Source organism: Tachysurus vachellii, chromosome 4 (assembly GCF_030014155.1).
Source record: "Tachysurus vachellii isolate PV-2020 chromosome 4, HZAU_Pvac_v1, whole genome shotgun sequence".
NCBI lineage: Eukaryota > Metazoa > Chordata > Actinopteri > Siluriformes > Bagridae > Tachysurus > Tachysurus vachellii.
The window spans coordinates 27,424,495-27,445,071 of record NC_083463.1 but is presented as its reverse complement, the minus strand read 5'-3'; the positions used below and the strand labels follow the sequence as shown (position 1 = coordinate 27,445,071).

Below are 20,577 nucleotides of genomic sequence, written 5' to 3'. Positions count from 1 at the left end.
CAATCTTCTGTAAGTTTTTTTTGTAGGTTTTTTTAATCAGTTGTGATGCACCACAGGTTCTATATTTTGTATTATTCTTTTTATTGTGGCGCGTCGGAAACAAAATGAGCCTTTGTCCATATTGTGCTGGTCACGTTCACACACAGGAGAAATTCAAACAGCTCTGTGATGAAAACACTGCAAGTAATGCAGAGACCAGAATGTGGAGGTAGAATATGATCACCAGATCACACAGGAACCTAGTGTCTGCGCTTGATTTTTTCTTTTTTGTGTGTGTGTTTTCCCATGTTTCTATTTTACATTCTTTCTTAATCTCTTCTCTATTTTGGTCATACCCTTGATTCCTGACCATTACACTGAGTTTGTGCCTCAAAGGAATCTAGTTTTAGAAATTTAGTCTGAAGTGAATTTTTCCACTTTTCTCTCTCTCTCACACGCGAACACACACACACACACACACACACACACACACACACACGCGCGTTCTTTGGTCATGGGAGACACAGGGCCAAGCAGAAAGCAGGATTGTGACTGAGGGACCCTTGCTCCAGCTTCTGTTCCACTTTTCATCAAACTCATCCTAGTTTCAATGTCATCCAAAAATACCAGGTTTCCACGAACAGGACGTAGACGTCAAGCATCGACACCGGTGACGCAGCTGAACAGAATCGGACAGAATGAAGAGCGAGTCAGGGGTCAGGGTGTGGTCCTGAAAGGTTATAGGCAAAAAGACCAAAAAATAAATAGGTAAAAAAATAACAACTCGCTTGATTTGATGTTAAGGAAGGAGTGTGTGAGTGGGTGTTGCAGTGTCATGGCTGAATCTTGATCCACAAATAGCGTGATGTCAGTGAGAGTGTCATATCCGCGTCTCATCAGCGTGAATCATGCTGCTTTTGGCCTTGTCACTGGGGGTTCGGAAGCTAGGATTTATTCAGGATTTTATTTTAGGACGACAGCTAGAGACAGGGTGCGTCTAACGAGTTGTGACCTTGACGACAGCATCGCTGTCAGAGAGTGAGCGAGGGACTTGTGTGTGTTACGATAGATTAACGTACTGATTAGGCATAAGCATACAGATTCCCGAGGAGACGTCGAAGCACCACAGACAGGAAAGGAATGGACTGATTAGGATGATTAAACAGCGTGACAAATAAATAAATGTAACATTAGTCACCAAAGAAAACTTAGCTCCAGGACATAGCTGTAGCAATTGAGTGTGAACTGATTTGCATGAAACCGCTGTGTTACGCATATTCGCTCTAATATGGAAATGCCTGAACATATCTTGCTCTCTTTCTAATCTTTGGTAAACGAGGACACTTCATTACAAATCTAATCACATTTCACACACATGCTATAAAGATATCAGATGGCTGTGTGCATCAATGTGCAACTTGTGTGTTAAACACTCGAAGCTAGCGAATTTAGGAGAACATGGAGATTTCATTTAAATAAATATTGCAGTGATGTCTTGTGGGTGAAGTCTGTGGTACATCTCCACGTGTTTTTCCAAACACGTGTTTCTTCCTGGTGATTCACCGGAAAAGTAATAAAGCTTGGAGGAAGAGCTCAGGAGCTCAGAATCCCAGCTGAGTGTAATTAGCGCAGTATTAGAATGTGAAATATGGTGAAAACTACCAAGCTTTTATTTATTTATTTGCTTGTTTGTTTGTTTGTGCTATCATGGAAACCATGGCAGTTAGGGTGATGTGAATTAACAAAAAAAAACAACAACTCTATTTGCTTACTATTTCCCTCAGTTCCAGCCATACAGATAAGAAGGTTTAAATTAAGCTGCTTTGGGAATTGTTTTGGAAAATCTAAATATGTAAGTATCCAGAGTTGTGCAAAGAAAGAATTCATAGACCATACTGGTGTCTCTACCTGTTGTTGTAGTTTTGTTTTATTTGTATTTTTTAATGCAGAGGATTTTTTTAATATATAGGAGTATAGATGTTAGTTTAGGCCAAACCCACTTCTGGTTTAAATCCAAATATATTACACATCAGCTCTGTTAAATGAGTAAAGGAGTCTCTTAAATCATAATCAGGTTTATGTTTAGGGTCCAAGGTTAATTCTTTTGGAAATAGCACTTATGTAGATTTGTTTGTGTGTTTATTTTTCTGATATCGTGTCCTAGGGTTAATGTCACCTGAAGCCTGAAGGGATTGGGAATAGACATGGGAACTCGTTGCCATGGACCTCTCAATGTCATCCGTGTCTCTCTCTCTCTCTCTCTCTCTCGCTCTCTCTCGCTCTCTCTCGCTCTCTCTCGCTCTCTCTCTCACCCCTCAGAGCAGAGTACATTTGACACATTACATTATTGAACATGAGAGGTCATAACTCCATTAGAAAACTCAAGACACAGACATGTAGATCTAACATACAGCTTACATATCTACACCACACCTAACGAATCTTACATGTCTAGTCTGATTTCTTCTCTTAATTGCACAGAAACGTCATCTACTGAAGCGAGCTCAGTTCCTTTCCTCAGCATGTAGCAAACTGTGTTTTGTAGATATTTTTAGATTTGCACCACAACAGCAAAAAAATGGAAAGAGTATTGATTTCTTACAGCCTCCAGCCTCAGGATATTCATGGTTATGAATCCATCATGGGTGGAATGCTGGAGACAGAGCAAACCGGGCAGAGACGCACAGTTGAACTGATGAGCAGCTCAGTATGAAAACTTCTTCCAAACCAAATCTGCTTTTTTTTTTTTTTTTTTTTTTTTTTGTTTAATCACCCACAGGCCAATGTTTTGATTTTAATCATTCATTCTCTTCTCTCCTGTACTCACTCTCTCTGACTGTGTTCCTCTCTCACCACTCTTCTGCTGAGTACACAAAGCAAAAGTAGGCGATAAATTATTTACGGGCTATCAAGCCATTGGCTCGTGTGCCCAGTTTCTATTTTTAGAAGCATCTGGCTGTCTCCTGGGACTTCAATGAGCGCGGTTAGCAATCACGGCTCAACAGATTCGGTAAAGCACACGGCTGCTGCAGGATCTGCTGCTCTGCCATTCACACTCATTCACACATTAAAATAAATGACACGTCCTGATGATTGAGGATGCTCGGTCTTGTCCTTAGCTTTTTTTATAAAAAATAAAAGTCCACTTTTGGTTGATGTGCAGGTTTTTTTACATCACTGTATACCGCAAAAAATACGCAACGGTGACTAAACTGCACATTTCAGGCTACAGATGATGTCCGTGTGGTTAAGTGTACATCTTGTTTGCCTTTAGTTTGAGGACACAATTAAGCATTCAGGATGAAGAAGAAATTGTACCTCAGGGAGTTTAATCATGAATAGAGGAAGAGCTCCAGCCCACGTCCAGAGAAAAACAGCAAATTAGTCCTGTTAAGGTGATGGTCTTGAAAATAAACCATTGTTTAAAATTTGGGGTGGATTTTTCATGTGATATTAGTAACATACATAATCTGGATGGATGGTTTTTCAGATGAATGGATGGTTTTTCGGATGGATTGATGGTTTTTCAGATGGATGGATGGTTTTTTGGATGGATGGATGGTTTGATGGATGGATGGATAGATAGATAGGTGGTTGGATGGATGGATAGTTTTTTAGATAGATTGATGGCTTGATGTTTTTTGGATAGATGGCTGGATATATGTATGGGTGGTTTGATGGATGGATGGATGGATGGATGGATGGATAGATGGATGGATTTTTTTGGGTAGGTAGGTAGATGGGTGGATGGGTGGATGGATGGATGGATGGATGGATGGGTGGATAGATAAATGTATAGAGAGGAAATATGAAGAAGAAACGATTCCACTGCAGAGGGGAAGATGATACTCTGGTGAACTGAATATTCAGAAATTAATTCTGTGATATTAAATAACCTATATTTATTGGTCATTGTTTACACCTCTCATACACTGTCTCATTCAGTAGTCTACTAATCTGCAGAGAAGAAGCCTGGCAACATCATCTCTGCAGTCTCTCTCTCTCTGGTGTGTGTGTGTGTGTGTGTGTGTGTGTGTGTGACAGTAATAGATGGAAAGTACTTTATTAATCCCCAGGGGATATTTGGTGTCACATCAGCTGCAACACTAGAGCAACAAGGACTAAGACTTATATATTCACAAGACTTTAATAGTACACAGTAAATTCACAAATAGTATCAATCAAATAAATTAAAAATATAATTATAAAATTTACCCAGTGCTGAGCCTGAATCATGCTGCTGTTTGTTGCTTGCACAGCATTTTTATCCATGGTTTTGCACATCCACCTGCTCAAGGAAAAACAGAGTTTAGAGCTTCTAGTAACGATTAAGAAAGAACAGCTTCACCTTCGACATGTATAACATGTTAATCTCAACCCTCTGTGCGTGTGTGTGTTTGTGTGTGTCTTTAGTACAGGATTGGGCAGCTGTATATGATCAGTAAACACAGCAACGAGCAGAGTGAGCGAGGAGAGGGAGTGGAGGTGGTGCAGAACGAGCCCTTCGATGACCCCATGCATGGCCATGGCCAGTTCACCGAGAAACGTGTCTACCTCAACAGGTGAGATTTTTGCTTCTCTCTCTCTCTCTCTGTCTCTTTTTCTCTCTCTGTCTCTCCCCAAAAGTTCAGGGGAAGATCCACACCTGCATATGATGGTCAGGTGTCCATATACATTCAGCTGTATATAGTAGCAGTCACCTACAGCACTTACAGCCTCTGACCTCTCCAGAATCAATGAACATTCAAGGACACGACCCTCTCAGGTAGGCACGCTTTTCAGGGTTTCAGAAGCGCAGAGAAAGATAATGAATTGGCTACAAAGAGATGAGAGATAGACAGCAAGAATATAAGGATTCAAGAGGCAAATGGAGGCAAGGTTGCGACACACATAAAAGGAAATTCAAGCATAAAAACTTTAGGGGCAAAATAAGAATAAAAGGAGAGTTACATGAAATATGAAGGTTGCATCCTTCGATTAATTGAAGATGGAACATCTTTGTCAGCATAGAGACTATGTTAAGCTTACACACCAGTTTTTAGAGATGGCTGTCCTTTAAAAACAACAGGGATAGGATGAGGACTTGAGTTGAAGAGAGCAATGCTTACACACACACCTGTATTTACCATATTTTCAGGACTATCTGACGTTGTCCATACTAATCTGAATACTAAATTAAAACGATTGGAGCTTTTTTGTCTTCAATGTGCCTGAAGAGAATCAAATGCAGTCTGTAATAGGCTCCTGATTGTCACATGATCCAACAAGTTTGAACCAGAAGACGAGTTAACTGGGCTGTTTTTCGTGTGGTCATTTGCTGTTTGCTCTTTCAATAGGTGAGGGAGAGAAAAGCTGAAATTTGTAATCTCTGTTTGTCCACATTCAGGTACCATGTGCATCAGCAGACAGGATTTATGTGTATTTAATTTGTGTCAACAGAAAACATTTTAATTTAAAAGCACATACATATTTTATATATGTAATAATTAATAATAAATAAATTATATTATAAATGAATATTATTATAATATATCGTCGCTGTCCGGCGGAATCCTCGTATCTCCAAAACCGTTATTTTTCAGGAAATTAAAAAAACGCCGTACCTTATCTGCAGTGCACAGGGTTTAGTCCGCATTGCAGTGGATTGTCTTGCGCTAAATTCCTGTCCTCAGACGAGCACCAGAACTAGCGGGGGTCAATATTTTTTTTCCTTTGAGCCCAGTGTTTTGAAGACATTTACCTCAGAAGACGTGTTGATTCGTTGCGACTCTTATTGAGGAGAAATATGCCGCGAAGCTCTCCCGCGGAGTGAGGAAGAGGTGGACAGTTGAAGTGTCCAATGGAGTTATGAGATTTGCACTCAAGCTATTTTCAAGACTTTAGATTGGTTAATAACTTGTAAAAATAACAGACCCACGTGTGGACTGACCAATAGCATCGATATGTGAAAAAATATGAAATTGTCCAAATTTGGACATACGAGGTTTCCGCCCGACAGCGACGATATATAACAAATATAATACCTTTTTATTATATAACCTATAATAAATAATACTTGGCTTGTTAGGATATGCAAGGCTGAAGACACTTTTATTTTTAACTTTATGTAAATTCTATTAATAATTGCTGGAATGGTACATGTAGTGTTAAATATGGTGTATTCATTCAGTCATGTATTTCTTTCTCTTTTTTCTTTTTTCTTTTTTTTTTTAAATGTTTTAATTCTCTCACTCTCTCACGAGGCATGGTGTTTTGTTTTTTTGTTTTTTTGTTTTTTTTTAATTGCTTGGAACGTGTTACATAAAACATTTGGGGAATTTTGGTTCCTTTTGATGCTTTGGCATGGAAAGAAAATCGAGGCGATCCACACCAAGTGCCACAGATGCTTCTAGATCCTCATTAACAGCTATGCTTAGGAAGGGCAATCTTCCAGTAGATTTTCCCAGCGTTCCTTACCACCAACTGGACACCAATCTGATCAGCTCGTCTGTTAGTGTTCGCGTTAGCTGGTGAGTTTTGTGTAGGTGATTAATGAAGTTTAATGAAGTTGTGATTATGGGGGAGTTCTTCCCCCGTGAGCATGTGAGAAAAGCTCAGCCAGCGCCAATAAAAGCTCTCTGGTGTGAAAAACCGTGGGTTTCAGAACCGTGCCGTTGCCCTCAGAAACTGTCACAGTGTGCACTGCCAATTAAATGAGTTTTTTCTTCTTCTTTAGAGGCTCGGCTCTCAGAATGAGGCGCAGTCGCCTTCAAAGAGTGTTGCGTGTAATTGCTTCTGATGTTGCCAGTTTTGGGGTGAATTCAGCCTCAGCCCACTCTCACACGCCAAAGAAGCATGTACTGTTCCTGAAATCCTTTAATAGTTATGCATCTATTAAATCAGGCAGGATTCACTGGACCCACTGGAAAATGAGAATGTGGTATGTCGTGACTCCATATGTCAGAGATGGGCTTCAGGCTATAAAGTCTCTTGGCTGCCTGGTTTGAGTTTGATTCATTTTATCTCTTCTTTTGAACTTGTAGTTTGGCTTTGTAAAATAGCAATAAATATACTGCCCAAAATTGCATTACAGTCCTAAAAGCACGGTCTTTGTGCTCCTCTATTTCAGTTAAGGAGGCGTGGCCTCTGTCAACGGCTGTCAATCAAACTTTTTGTTGCAAGTGTGAGTAGGTGTAAGTCCTGTCCCCTTATTTACTGTGCTATTGCCTGTGTTTTCTATGTAAATGTCATTCGGAAGTGTGTGTGATTTTCAGGATGACAAACTAAACTAAAGCTGCTGAGGAGCCGAGCGCAATGCAGGAGAGCAGTCTGTGTGTCCTGAGCTGCGATTCATTTGGGATTATGAACTCTGTCACTCAGGAACCACGGCTCATTCTAGACAATATGTGGGAGGCATTATGGGAAAATCTAGGAGTATGAAAGAGACTACAAGTAAGAAAGTAGAGTCTGTGAAAGAGGAGACCGAGTGTGTACGTGTAGGAGGCGAAAGAAATGTTATTGCACCCCAGGCCCTGAATCCCATTTCTAAGAGAGATACAGTTCCTTTTGCTTTTGCATTACACAGATAAAACCCATTATGGAAATGGGGCCAGCGCTTATGCCTTGGAGTCTCTCAGTTTGCCATGAAAGACTCCATTATGTCATGTGGAACCTTATGCCTGCACTTTCTTTTATTATTAGGGTGTAAGAGAAGTAAAGGCTTTAGGTTACAAAGGTACTGTGGACAGATTTAAGACTAATATAATAGAAAAGATCAATGACAATATAGTATTTTATTAATGTTAATAGGACCTACAAATTAGTAATACTGAGACTGCTGTCGCTAAATGAAGACACCCTTTGTAATTATTGTGTCTGGACATTTTCTCTAGTTCTCTAGTGGTAAATTTATTGATATTTCATAATTTTCCATTAAAATGCAGTGAGTCGAAATGTCTTTGTATTTTGTATCCAGTTAATATTAACCAAAAAAAAAGTACCTGACCTTTAGACTAGTGTCCAGGTCTGTCCTGTTTGTTTTGAAACCAAGTCAATTTTGGTCAAACCAGCCAGACATTTTGTTTCTCTTGGGAATAAGTCACACTATTTAAGAAAATGCATTATCGTTAGCGCATTACGTTGTCCTTTAACAAGGCCAGGCATGGAAAACAAGGAAATATGGTTAGTGATGTGTCTCAACCATTAAAGCAGATGTCTAACCCTCAGCCTTATTCAAGACAGTCTCTTGACATTAGAAAGAAAGCTTTTTTGCTGTGCCGCACATTTTAAAGCCAAGCATTTTTAAAACTCTCAAGGCGTCACTAGCAAAATGGTGGACATTACAGTGAATCCGTCACATATAAACATCAAGTAAAGCATATCCAATATATAAGGATAAGCACTAGTTTTCTTTGTTGTGGTTTATTTATCTGCAGGGTTTCCGCGGGGTCATAAAAAGTCATAAATTTAACAATAAGAATTTAAGGCCATAAAAAGACATAAAAACGTCCGGATTTTCCATACAAGGTATGGATATGCTCGTCCATTAATTTGTTCTTCAATCAAAATGCGTTCGCGGCGGCAATGGGCATTCATTTGTTTCGCCTGTTGTAGTTCTGTATGAGGAATCTGGGTGGTATCACACTGGTATCACAGCGTTCCAGAACTACAAGGTCCATGCGGCAGCATACAGACTTGTCGGAAATACTTTCACAGAAACCCGTGCGAACTCCAAACATACTGTATCATACTGAGTCACTGCTTAGTTTAATTGAAATCATCCTGGCTATCACAATGGGAAAATGTACCTTTAACGATCTGTGGCTCGAAGACGGTGCGTTTAGTAGCTGGCTCAAGCCCGTCGCTAACAATCGGTATCAAGCCTATTGCACTCTGTGTAAGAAGACGTTGGAGCTGTCTAGTTTAGGCATAAAAGCCTTGAAGTCACATGCAAAGTCGGAAAAGCATATCGTTGCTGTAAAAGGCCTGCAGTGGGTGCAGGCGATCCGTCAGTTTTGTTCGGCTCCGTCACTAACGTTACCCGGTCCAAGTACAGCACGGGATTCTGTTTCTGTCGCATCCAGTGCCACACACAGTGGTTTCGGATCAACCTCCACACTGAAAGCGGAGGTCCTGTGTGTGTTGAATACTATAATAATAGAATTACTCTTTAAATAATAAAACTTGTTAGTTTCAATGAAAGTCAATAATAAAGACTTTTGAAAGGAATTTTAATGACTGAAGTTATTTATCGTAATTCGTGTAGGTCATAAATTCAAATCATAATGGTCATAAAAAGGTCTTAAAAAGTCTTAAATTTGACTGATTAAACCCTGCAGAAACCCTGTATCTGTAATAAAGTTGTCTTCTTTCTATTTACAGCAAACTTCCCAGTTGGGCGAGAGCAGTGGTGCCCAGAATCTTCTATGTGACGGAAAAGGCCTGGAACTATTATCCTTACACCATTACAGGTAATAAAGACCAACTGCTCAAACCAGTACTAGCCCTTATTAATTGTGATATCAGAGGCTACATAAAATTGCTGTCGTTCTCAAACCCAAATACAGTGCTGTGTATTCTAGCTTGATTTTTGCCCTTGTAATGAATCAGCTTTAGAATATATCAATATCTTTATATCTATACACTACCATCATTCTGGTGGCAAAGCAAGACTCTGGTACCATATCAAGACTATAGTAGTTTGATTTTACTTTATCTTGGATACAAACTGGCAGCAATTTATCAATTATAAATTTATAATTTAAATATATAATGAGTTCATTAAAAAGAAACACATCAGTAGATTGACTTGAATTCAGATTTCACCATAATTAACCCTGTCCCCTGACTATGATAAGGACTTTATTTCTCTCTCCCTTTGCTGTGTAGCCAATCACACTCATCTGTCAGTCGGCGTTATTTTTTGGCATCTGTTTCACAATGATGTAAAGACAAGAATATTATATGAATCTATTCAGGACACCCAAGAGAAAGCACCTGTTAGAATTCACCTTCCTCGCTGGACTGGTAGATGTAACGCAGCGGTGTCCAATCTTATCCATAAAGGGCCGGTGTGGGTGCAGGTTTTCATTCCAACCAAGCAGAATCCACACCTGATTCCACCTGTTTAATCAGTTGTTCTTGGCTTTTAGTAGACACTCGTGTGGCTTCTACTTGGTTGGGATGAAAACCTGCACCCACACCGGCCCTTTCCGGATAAGACTGGACACCGCTGATGTAACGGAATAGTGCCAGACCCACATAATGGGGTGGGAATTGGCAGCAAATAAATTGGTCCTCTCCCTCAGACACAGCGTAATGTTTTAACACTTACTGGACTTGGAAACCCAGCAGTGTGTTCCTGTGTCCCTCAGCACTTAGAAGAGTGGAGATGTTTTACAGAAAAACGCCTCAGTTAGACTGATGATGCCTTTAAGTGTGACTGAATCTCCTCTATTGCAAACAGATTATAGCTGTGAAGGTTTGTACAGAGAGTCCCATTCTAGAGTATATACAGATGACTGATGCAGATCAATTTAAGAAATTTGTAAAAATAAGCAATTCCTCTGATTCCTTCCTATATTTTTAATTAGGTTATTTAGCATCACTCTCGCTGTGCTACTTTTTAGATAGACACACTGGTTCCTTACTGATCTCTAATGATCTGTGAGTTAGGAACTGATTTGTGTTGCTGAAAGAGTGATATGCAAAACTCCATATCAATGACAGCATGAAATAACGATGAAAAAATGTGTTGCTTCCCTACAATCCACTGAGCAGGGTAATGGGTTTGTTCTACTTTTACTGCAGCACACACACACACACACACACACACACAACTGGCTCCAATTAAAATCCTTGTGAAAGCTCAAAATGCCACAACAGGGTGAGACTCTTTTTGTGATGATGTTTATAATAACCTTATGGTTACTATGGATATTTGCACATCATATATTTGCTAAATAGCACATAAAGGAATGTTCCTACTTAATATATTCTTGTTTTTTTTGCTGCACCCGGTGTAATGAAAGGGTCTTTGAGTAATTGCAGCTTATTACACACACTGTGTTGATACTGTAGTTTCTGCTGAGTGGTTCTCTCTCCTTCACCCCCTATTTTCTCATCTCCCACTCCAAATGACCCCGAGCTTCATTCACATCAATGCAAAATTAGAAACAAGCCATGGTTTTTTTGTTTTTTTTTTGCCCCAGAACAGATTAATCAGTAAAATGCCATTTTTTAATAGGGCAGAATATACTTGGGCATTTGTCAGTTTACTTGGGCGGGATGCCCAAGTATCATCATGTGTGGGAAATGCTGTCGTTATTTTGAGCCGGTTATATAAGGTTCACAGGAACTTTTTCAGGAACATTTTTATGTTCGTTTTTTCCAAAAAACTTCAAATAAATTTTTTTTGCATAAAAACTTGAGTGCTTAATGAACAGCACAACTCCTCCTCCATGTTCACCATGTCACAAGCTGATATAAAGTGGCACAGTTTTCCATTAAAACACTGAGGGTTCTTGTAGTGTGCTGGGGACACAAAACAGGAGCTCATGCAGGAGGTGTACAGTTATTGTTTAGAAATGTTTAAAAATAACTGTTTGATTAATGGGACTGGGTGGAAATCTTTAAACCTGCTGTTGTTTACAAATGTTTAGTTGTATTTGATAAAATGCTAATTCTGTTCTCTTTATTCTACTCTTCTCTTCTCCCGGTCCTGAATTCCTGACCTCCCCCGGCTGCAGAATACACAGTGAGTTTTCTTATATCACTTCTGAACACAACACAGGGTTATAAAGGCCTGGTGTTCAGTTTCATCTACAGCTGCAGTGTTAACAGGTGTCTGATCAAACTCTCCAATATAAATGGATGTGATTCCAGATGATACTTCAGTGTAAGGATGCATACGCTCCCTGTCCACTTTATTAGGCACACCTGTACAAGCGCATATTTATGCAATTATCTAGTTGGCCAATCATGTGACAGCTGCAATATGCATGCAATCATGCAGATAAAGGTCAAGAGCTTCAGTTCACACCAAACATATAAATGAAGAAAAAGTTTGCGCTTTCTCTCACAAGAAATGCTGGTGTTCAAATATTTCGGAAGATCCATGGATTTTTTTGACACAGTAGTCTCACACAGAGTTTTCACAGAATGGTGCAAAGATGAACGATTGAGCAACAGTCCTGTGGGTGAAAACACCTTTTTGATTAGGGAGGTCGGAACAAAACAGTCAGACTGTTTTGAGCTGCTGAATGTAGTAAGGATATAGTATATAAGTATAAGGTATCTCACATTAACACTCTACAATCAGGGTGAGCTAAATAGCACCTCAACATGCACAAAACATGCTAATATCTGGTACCAATAACCCTGCCATGGTAGTCACACGTTTCCCCGCACTGATGCTCTTGAGCGAAATGTTTGCATTAAGCTAGATAACTGCATGAATGTGCAGGTGTACAGGTATTCCTAATAAAGTGGACAGTGAGTTTATATCACTTCATATTAGCATCATCATAGCTAGCCATAATTCAGCTGTTCAAGCTGTTTCACATCCTACAACATATGTAGCTGTGCCTCGGTGCCTGTTCTTCAACACGGTGAATGTTCTCGTCGAAGTCGAGCTCATTCATGACAAATGCTTAGCTGTGATTGTTAAAGCAACCTTGGAGACTTCATGCACAAGGTTTCTTTTTGTTTTAGTAAATTCAGGGTCAGCCTGAAAAACCTATTATAACTGTGTATATTTATAATATATACTATCAACCATTTTAATAGGAACACCTGTTTTTTATGCAGTTATGTTTTCTGCACCTTTTACTAAAATCATGCAGGTACAACTGAAGAGCTTCAGTGCTTCACGTCTGAGTGACTTCCACTATAGCAAAACGGAAAAAAAAAAGTCAGCAGTTTTGCTTTATGTTGATGAGAAAGGTCAGAGAAAATGTTTGAGCTGACAGGAAGTAAAGGACAACTGTGGTGAGCAGAAAACCTGCAGATAGACTTCTGTTACTGAAATTATGGCGTGTTGTGTGTCCTGAGATGCTTTTCTGCTCACCACGGTTATAATGAGTGCTTATTTAAGTTTCTATATCATTCCTGTCATTTTCCCTCATTCTGATGTTTGATGCGAACATTAACTGAAGTTCTTTACATTTGTCTGTTTGATTTTACTGCTACATGATTGTACAAAGGTACAGGTGTTAATGTTAAAGTGGCAGGTGAGTGTACATGCTATTATTACAGTGCCTAGTGATATATAAAGGACCGATTCATATTTTACTACTGTGTTCATGAGCTGTTTCACCACCTCTGACTTCCTGTGATTCTGGTAAACGTGCCTGTATCATGGTAAATGTCTTCATTTGTGTCTTAAAGTCAGAGGAAAACTCTTCAAAGTGAGTCACCGTTATTTTTGTATAGCGTGGTGGGGGTGGCTGGGGCGGAGCCTGATGGCCGATCAGGAAGAGACAGTGACTCACCAAAGTGGAGAGACAGTCCCCACTTTTTCACTGTCATCTATTACTTCTGTCATCTCTCTCTCTCTATGTCCCCCTCCTCTTGCGTTTTCGCCCACGCTTCCTAAGGTGTCATTTGCAGCAACTTTCTTTGCCATAAAGGGGTTACCATGGAAATCTGTCTTCTTGTTCTTGTGTTGATGATAATAATAGCTGTAATGGTCTTGTGGAGGAGATCAGACCAATCACACACACTGATTAATACAACTTCATATACAAATTTAATTAATACAACAATCATATACATTTCAATCCTATACAATTTTACTGTCGGTTATCTCGAGGTTTATCCACTGTTCCTAACTAAAGCTTATTCTAACTAAAGCATGATCACTTCAACAAGCAACAGGTGAATATAGCAGTCCTATAAAGGCGTACAGTCTGGCAACAGACACGAGAAAATATTTTCTAAAGTAACAGCTGTTGAAGATAACTAAAGTTAGCATAATTAGCTCTTTCTCTTCTTTTTCCCTTTTCAGTGTTCATTTTTGCCAAAGTTCTCCATCCACATAGAAACCAAGTATGAGGACAACAAAGGCTGCAATGACCATGTGAGTACATGAGCACTTGAGTGAGCTGTGTGTCTGCGAATCTTCTTCTGACAACAAACCTTTCAGGTGTCTCCTTTCTCATTTTTTTTCATCATTACCAACTGTGTTAATGGGTTCTGTCTCTCTCACACGCTCTCTCGCGGCGTGTGTTAGGCCACATGCTCTCACAAAATTGATTTCTGGACTGCGCAAGCATTTGGCTAGCGTACAGTTTAACAGATTCTTCAGCTCATTCGTCAATGTCTCACTGAGTGATTCTTCTCAGAGCGTGCTCGACAAAAAGAGTAAATAATTTTGTCAAAGACATGTGACAGTGTCTGAAAGCTAAAGTTAAAAATAATGTCTTCCAATACTGAGCCAAATTTCTGGATATTTCCAGTCTTAATCTTCTTACTTATCACCTCAATATGAATCACTTTTTATTTTTCCTTTCTGTATGAGTGTCACATTTTGTCCTTTACTGCAACCTGATCACCGCTTTCCCACAACCTCCACCCTGCTCTCCCTCTCACACATACTCACTCTTAAACTGTGTTAGAATTATAATAAAGTTAGTTCATTGTCCTCTTACCACACTATCTCTCTCTCTCTATCTCTCCTTCTTTTCTTTCACTTTTTTTTGTCTCTGATGTGTTCTAATAGCTCAGGTATTGATCGGTGCTGACCGGATCGGACTCAAGGGCAGTCGGGGGAAGCAGTAGAGACACACACACACACACACACACATCTGAGATCCCTCAGACCACAGCATTCCCATGTCACTCAGATACCGTATATGTTTATATTTTGATAATTGAGCAAAAGGTTGTATCCGTATAACTTACACTTGAGGCAGCATTTTAATTTCAGCTGCTGTATACAAGACAAGAATATACCCTGGATGATCATAAGGCATTATAAATATTTGCATGTGTACAGTTGTATTATATACAAACATTCCACACACTCTGCATGTTTTTGGGAGGTGAAAGGAAGCCGGTTAACCTACAGCAAACCTGCATGGACACTTTGAAATTAAAGCTTAGAATATTAATAATAATAGTATTATTATTGTGTGAGAATATATACATTAGGCGCGATTAAAAGATCTGCATATAAAGATAAATGTAATTAGATAATGTGATGATCTGTTTTGGTGAATTTAAGCTGTAGTTAAATGAGATTAATTAATACAGTGAGTTGGAATTCATCCAGAAGCTTTTCCTTTCCAAGCACAAACATTAATGTACTGCTGGCTGATCAAAACAGAGGCTGATTCCTCGTGTCCTCGTATTCCTGTCTAGCTTTGTATGGCTGGTGGATCTGGGATTAAGAGACTCCTTGCTGTTTAGTTCAGTGGGTGTGAACGTCACGTGTGCGGGGGACTCACTTATACCCGGTGATTTTCTCGCATTCAAACAGTACAAAAGATTAAGGGAGCTATTGTGAGCATTATAGGCAGAGCGAACCTGTCGAGCTCTCTTCACTGTGTGTCTCTCTCTTCTTTCTTTCTTTCCATGCCTGTAGCTGTGTGTCGCCTGTCCTCCCCCAGAGCACAGTGAGATTACTTGGGGGGTGGGTGTGTGTGTGTGTGTGTGTGTGTATGAATGAGCACACTGGAAGCACTGACACTCTTTTAACCTCTCCAACATGTCTAAAGTCATTCCTGTTACTCTGGATGGTATTTATACATGAAATCATACTTTAAAGACATATTTTGTTTTTAGATCTCATGTACAGTGTCAACAATCATCCAACACACATCTCCCTCTAGTGGAAATTTTACTAAATGAATGAGCCATAGAGTTGCCTGGAATGCCATTAGTGGGGGGAAAAAAGTCTTGCTGTATCAAATGTAATGGAGGTTTTTAATGCAGGATCGAACCAGGAAACCCTGTATGTATTATAATCGAAACCTTGTGTACTACTCATAGTTTTTACTACATCACTACTATTACTAAATGACACCACAGTGGCTTCCTGGATTCTTCTTCAGACATACAGTATATAAGTCTTCAACTAGTCGTCTCTTCCCTAGTTTAAGCAGAAACTTCAGAAATTTAGGACATTGCTTACATCTTTTATTGAGGTGATTTATTTAGCACAGTTAAATGGGATAATAAAATAAACAAGCGAATGTAGTAAATGTGCACAATGACACATTTGTGTTTCATACAGTTTATTTAAGGACTCCTTACTTCTTTTGGATCTGCTTCATTATTTTGTTTTTTGTTTTTTTCAGATTTATGTCAAACATTTCAAGGATTTTTTTCTAGCATGGCATGTTATAATTCCTGTACCGGTATTACAGTGCTTGATATCTTCATCAAGGTCAAAATGAGAAAAGCAGAGATTTGTGATTTAGACTAAACAGAATGGTTTAATCAGATATAGCCCAAGGCATTTCTCTGTAATTACACTCATCGATGTTTCTTAGTTACTGTCTAAGTGCCTGAGTTACTTTAATACACTTTTGCACCGTATACTATGTTCATTGTGTACAGTTTTACTCTGCTTCCAATCTTCTTCACTCACTCACTGTGTGTGTTTGTCTGTGTGTGTCTGTCTGTCTGTCTGTCTGTGTCTCTGTGTGTGTGTGTCTGCATGTGTGTGTCTGTCTGTCTGTGTGTGTGTGTGTCTGTCTGTGTGTGTGTCTGCATCTGTGTCTGTCTGTCTGTGTGTGTGTCTGTCTGTCTGTCTGTGTGTGTGTCTGTCTGTGTGTGTGTCTGCATGTGTGTGTGTCTGTCTGTGTGTGTCTGCAGATCTTTGAAAATGAGCTGAAGGACCAGGAGAGGGAAGTTTGTTTTGTAGATATCGCTTACGATGAGATTCCAGAGCGCTACTACAAGGAGTCAGAGGTGAGCAGAGCAGTCGTAACCTCTCTGAAGATGCCACATTACATGACATAATGCAGTGTTTAATAACAGTTATATTTTAAAGCGATAGTTCAGACTAAACTTAATAGTACACATGTTTCTGGAATGTAGACATGTAACATTGCTAACAATGAAGTGAAGACATTCAGCCTGACCTGGTTGGAAGATGAGTTTTATAGACATGTGATCTCTTCAGGCTTTACATATTGCTGTGTTGTGTTTTAGGGAAAGTGAAACAGTATCTGATTTGACATTGATTTTTAATGACAAATTATTCCAATTTAAATGTTATTGGTCACATGCACAATCATACCTATAATCACACCCTCTAGTGTCACCCAAATGTGGATGAGGTTCTCTTTTGGGTCTGGTTCCTCTCAATGTTTCTTGCTCTTCCATCTAAGGGATATTTTCCTCACTGCAGTTACCTCATGCCTGTTCATTAAATACAAACACATTTTAAACACATTTAAATCTAAGTCTAATATTAATCTTGAATCGTTGTATAAATATTTGTATAATAACCTTTTTGTACTTTTTGCAGTATTTCTTATGTTCTGTAAAGCTGCTTTAAGACAATATCCAGGAATAATATTAAAGCTATGACATAGGCTGTTAATAAGGAGGAATAATATTAAATCTAGGAAGCCACACACACACCATGAGAAACATTAGTCGAGCTGGTCGTCATAAAAATTGTGTCCATTTGCAGGATCTGCGCTATTTTAAATCGGAGAAGACGTCTCGCGGCATGCTGCAGGAAGGCTGGCGGGACTCACAGAATCCCATCATGTGCTCCTACAAGCTTGTGACTGTAAAGTTCGAGGTGTGGGGCCTCCAGACTCGTGTCGAACAGTTTGTACACAAGGTACAAAACCCTTTCATGCTTTTTACTGGATACCAAGTGTTTATAAAGCATACATAATGTTTTATTAAATAGTTACTGTGCTGTTTATGAGTCTAAGATTGCCCTCATATTTTATTCAACACTTCAGCTGTAAATGTAGAACAATGTCATATTAACAGGCACTAAAATGTCTCTAGTTGTTAAACATAAATGATGCCATGCAGTTATTTATTGATTTACCAATTTTATTATTTCATTATACCGTTTCAAATGAAAAGGCATTCTGCATATTGGTATATTGGTAAAGAAAGATTCATGATTTAAAAAGAGATTTTTTTTAATACTTATTTTCTCTTCTCTTGTGTTCTCTTGTCCTTCTCTTATAGGTGGTGAGGGACGTGCTGCTGCTGGGCCATAGACAGGCCTTTGCTTGGGTGGATGAATGGATCGGTAAGTACTAATCATGCATGTGGCCTTATAACCGTATCACAGCTAAACATTTGAGCTTGTTTTCGTGTTAGGTCATGTGACTGGAGGTAAGTGCAATAAAATAAAAGGCTGATGCTGAAATTATTGTCACCCTCACCAAATTTTAACATGAAATCGTTCAAATGAAACTTTCTCTGTCCTTCTCTGATGTTAAACTGAGTGGTAACTGCCAATCTCTTCCGCATGATAAAAGATCCTCAGTTTTTTCTTTAAAGATGATTCACTTATTTTTATTTTTTTTGGTTTGCATGGGAATGTTGCCCTTTAATTCCTCTGATTTAAACTTCCTGTCTGCTGAACTTAAGGGATGGGAAATATGCACCTCTTCAGGTTTGCCATCTTTTTGCCCAGTTCTCTTTTTCTCTCTCCTTTCAAGTAATATCTCAGAGTTTTCTTGCTGATGCTCATCCCAAGAGTTGAAAAGCTAGATCCTCTCACCTAACATCCTTTCACCTCAATCACTGACTAACCGGCACTGAAAACCCTCCTGGCTCAGCCTTCTGGTTCGACATTTGACCCTGAAACCTAACCCTATGACACCAGCGTACCCCGTCCTCAGTGTTCCTTACTGAAGATGTCCATGGTTTTTGCCCCACCCTCCCCCTGCCTTTGCAGATATGGCTTTGGACGACGTTCGGGAGTACGAGAAGCAAATGCATGAAAAAACCAACATTAAAGTTTGCCATGAGCAGCAAGATCATTCCACCAATTCCTCTCCATCTCTGGATGGCATAGGGATCCTAGACAAAGTCAGCGTATGTGTGGATTTCTTTTTAAATATCTTTTTCCTTAGCGAGATCCACCCTTCAGCCCTGATTCTCTTTTTATATCAGCGAGTATACTGATTCACCTGGAATAGAATCCCAGACACTCACACTTTCTTGAACATTCAGCTCCATAACCCAACATCTAACACAGCCTTTATGCATTCTGACATCACTTCCTTTATTTAATGCAAATGATGTATGTCATTTTTAGTACATGTAATTAGAACCCTAAAATTTACACACGTGTTTTTTTTGTTTTTGTTTTTTTTATCGTTCCTTTTGCTTGGGGAAAATTGCATCAGTGTTAAAGTAGAATGAGAATGTGAAGATAATGCAATCGAAATAAACACTTAAAAAAAGCTTATTTTTGCAGTTAAAATTTAATTTATGTATTTATAACATAAAATCTATATATTCCATGAACAAGATACTATATTTGTATTTGAATTTTTTTTTTTGTTTGTTTGTTTTTTGTTTGTTTTTTTTAAAGACATGACAATGGATGAGGTGAGAGAGTTTGAGCGAAGGATCCAGGAGGCCACCAACCAGAAGATCGGTATTTTCCCTCCGTCCATTTCAATTGGTGAGACGCCGCTCTCGTCTCTGGCCCCCACCGGGCCGGCCAGTGCTCCATCCACCCCGCTTTATACCGACGCCCCCGAGTTCCTCTCCGTCCCTAAAGAGCGGCCCCGCAAGAAATCCGCCCCTGAAATGCTCACTCTGCCTGAACCCGGACAGCCGGAGCCTGTTCCAGCCCCTAACCATGATTCTGTCAGCCCTGCATCCAACCAGACGGAGTGACTGAGGCTGTGCCACGCATCCTTGTGATTTCTTCCTTCAATCAGGATTTTGTAAACACGGTTCACTCACTCGGCTCCTTCCACTTGCTCCATGTTGCAAATTTCTAAAAGACTCCAGTTACTGACCATGTAAATGGGCTTCCTCCCTGCAAGGGAGCCTCTGCCTCGACAGTTTATATTTTCTCATATTTGGCAAATAATGTTATATATCTGCATTCGGTTATTGTGATGTGTCTTAATTTCTGTCATAGGTTTTAAAAACAAAAAAACCAGACCATAAAAGCTACTTATTAAGGCTTGTTGTAAAGTACTTGTTACTTTTATTTCTCCCATCATTTTATTATGAAATCGTCTAATACGATTGGGTGACTACCTGTTGTGGCTTAAATACGGTTGCCTTAGCAACTACGAAACAGGTATCCCTGATTAGGATCATGGATTAACCTGAGGTGTCATTTTAAAGAATAAGTTTGTAATTTTTAGAATTCTACCTATGATACAAGGAGTCTTTCCTTTCCTTTCTACTGACTCCATGTCCTCTGTCGAAAATGCCTTATAATTTACCTTCTAGGGAAAATCAACAGAGCTGAGATTACAGTAATAAGATCTAATACGGTAGATTACATCAAAATATTTGTTCAACCGAACAATTACAGTAAGGGTAGAAATTGTTTTTTTTTTTTAATTACAAACTGCATCTTTAAGCAATGACATCTCACAACATTGAGGAAGATAAAATACTCACAGATGGACGGTGGGGTCCAAAAGTCTGAGACCACGAATG

General features: G+C 39.3%; 1 protein-coding gene across 1 annotated transcript in view; it reads left to right on the top strand.

Moving 5' to 3' along the window:
• LOC132844029 (cytoplasmic phosphatidylinositol transfer protein 1-like) overlaps positions 1–20,577 on the top strand; it is a 50,186-nt gene extending 29,609 nt beyond the window's left edge. Inside the window, exons 2-9 of the mRNA XM_060867187.1 lie at positions 4,393–4,541; positions 9,340–9,428; positions 11,706–11,713; positions 13,964–14,035; positions 16,777–16,872; positions 17,603–17,758; positions 18,124–18,187; positions 19,484–20,577. Coding sequence (XP_060723170.1) covers positions 4,393–4,541; positions 9,340–9,428; positions 11,706–11,713; positions 13,964–14,035; positions 16,777–16,872; positions 17,603–17,758; positions 18,124–18,187; positions 19,484–19,794 — 945 coding nt within the window. The 3' untranslated portion in view covers positions 19,795–20,577. The remainder of the gene's footprint in view (positions 1–4,392; positions 4,542–9,339; positions 9,429–11,705; positions 11,714–13,963; positions 14,036–16,776; positions 16,873–17,602; positions 17,759–18,123; positions 18,188–19,483) is intronic.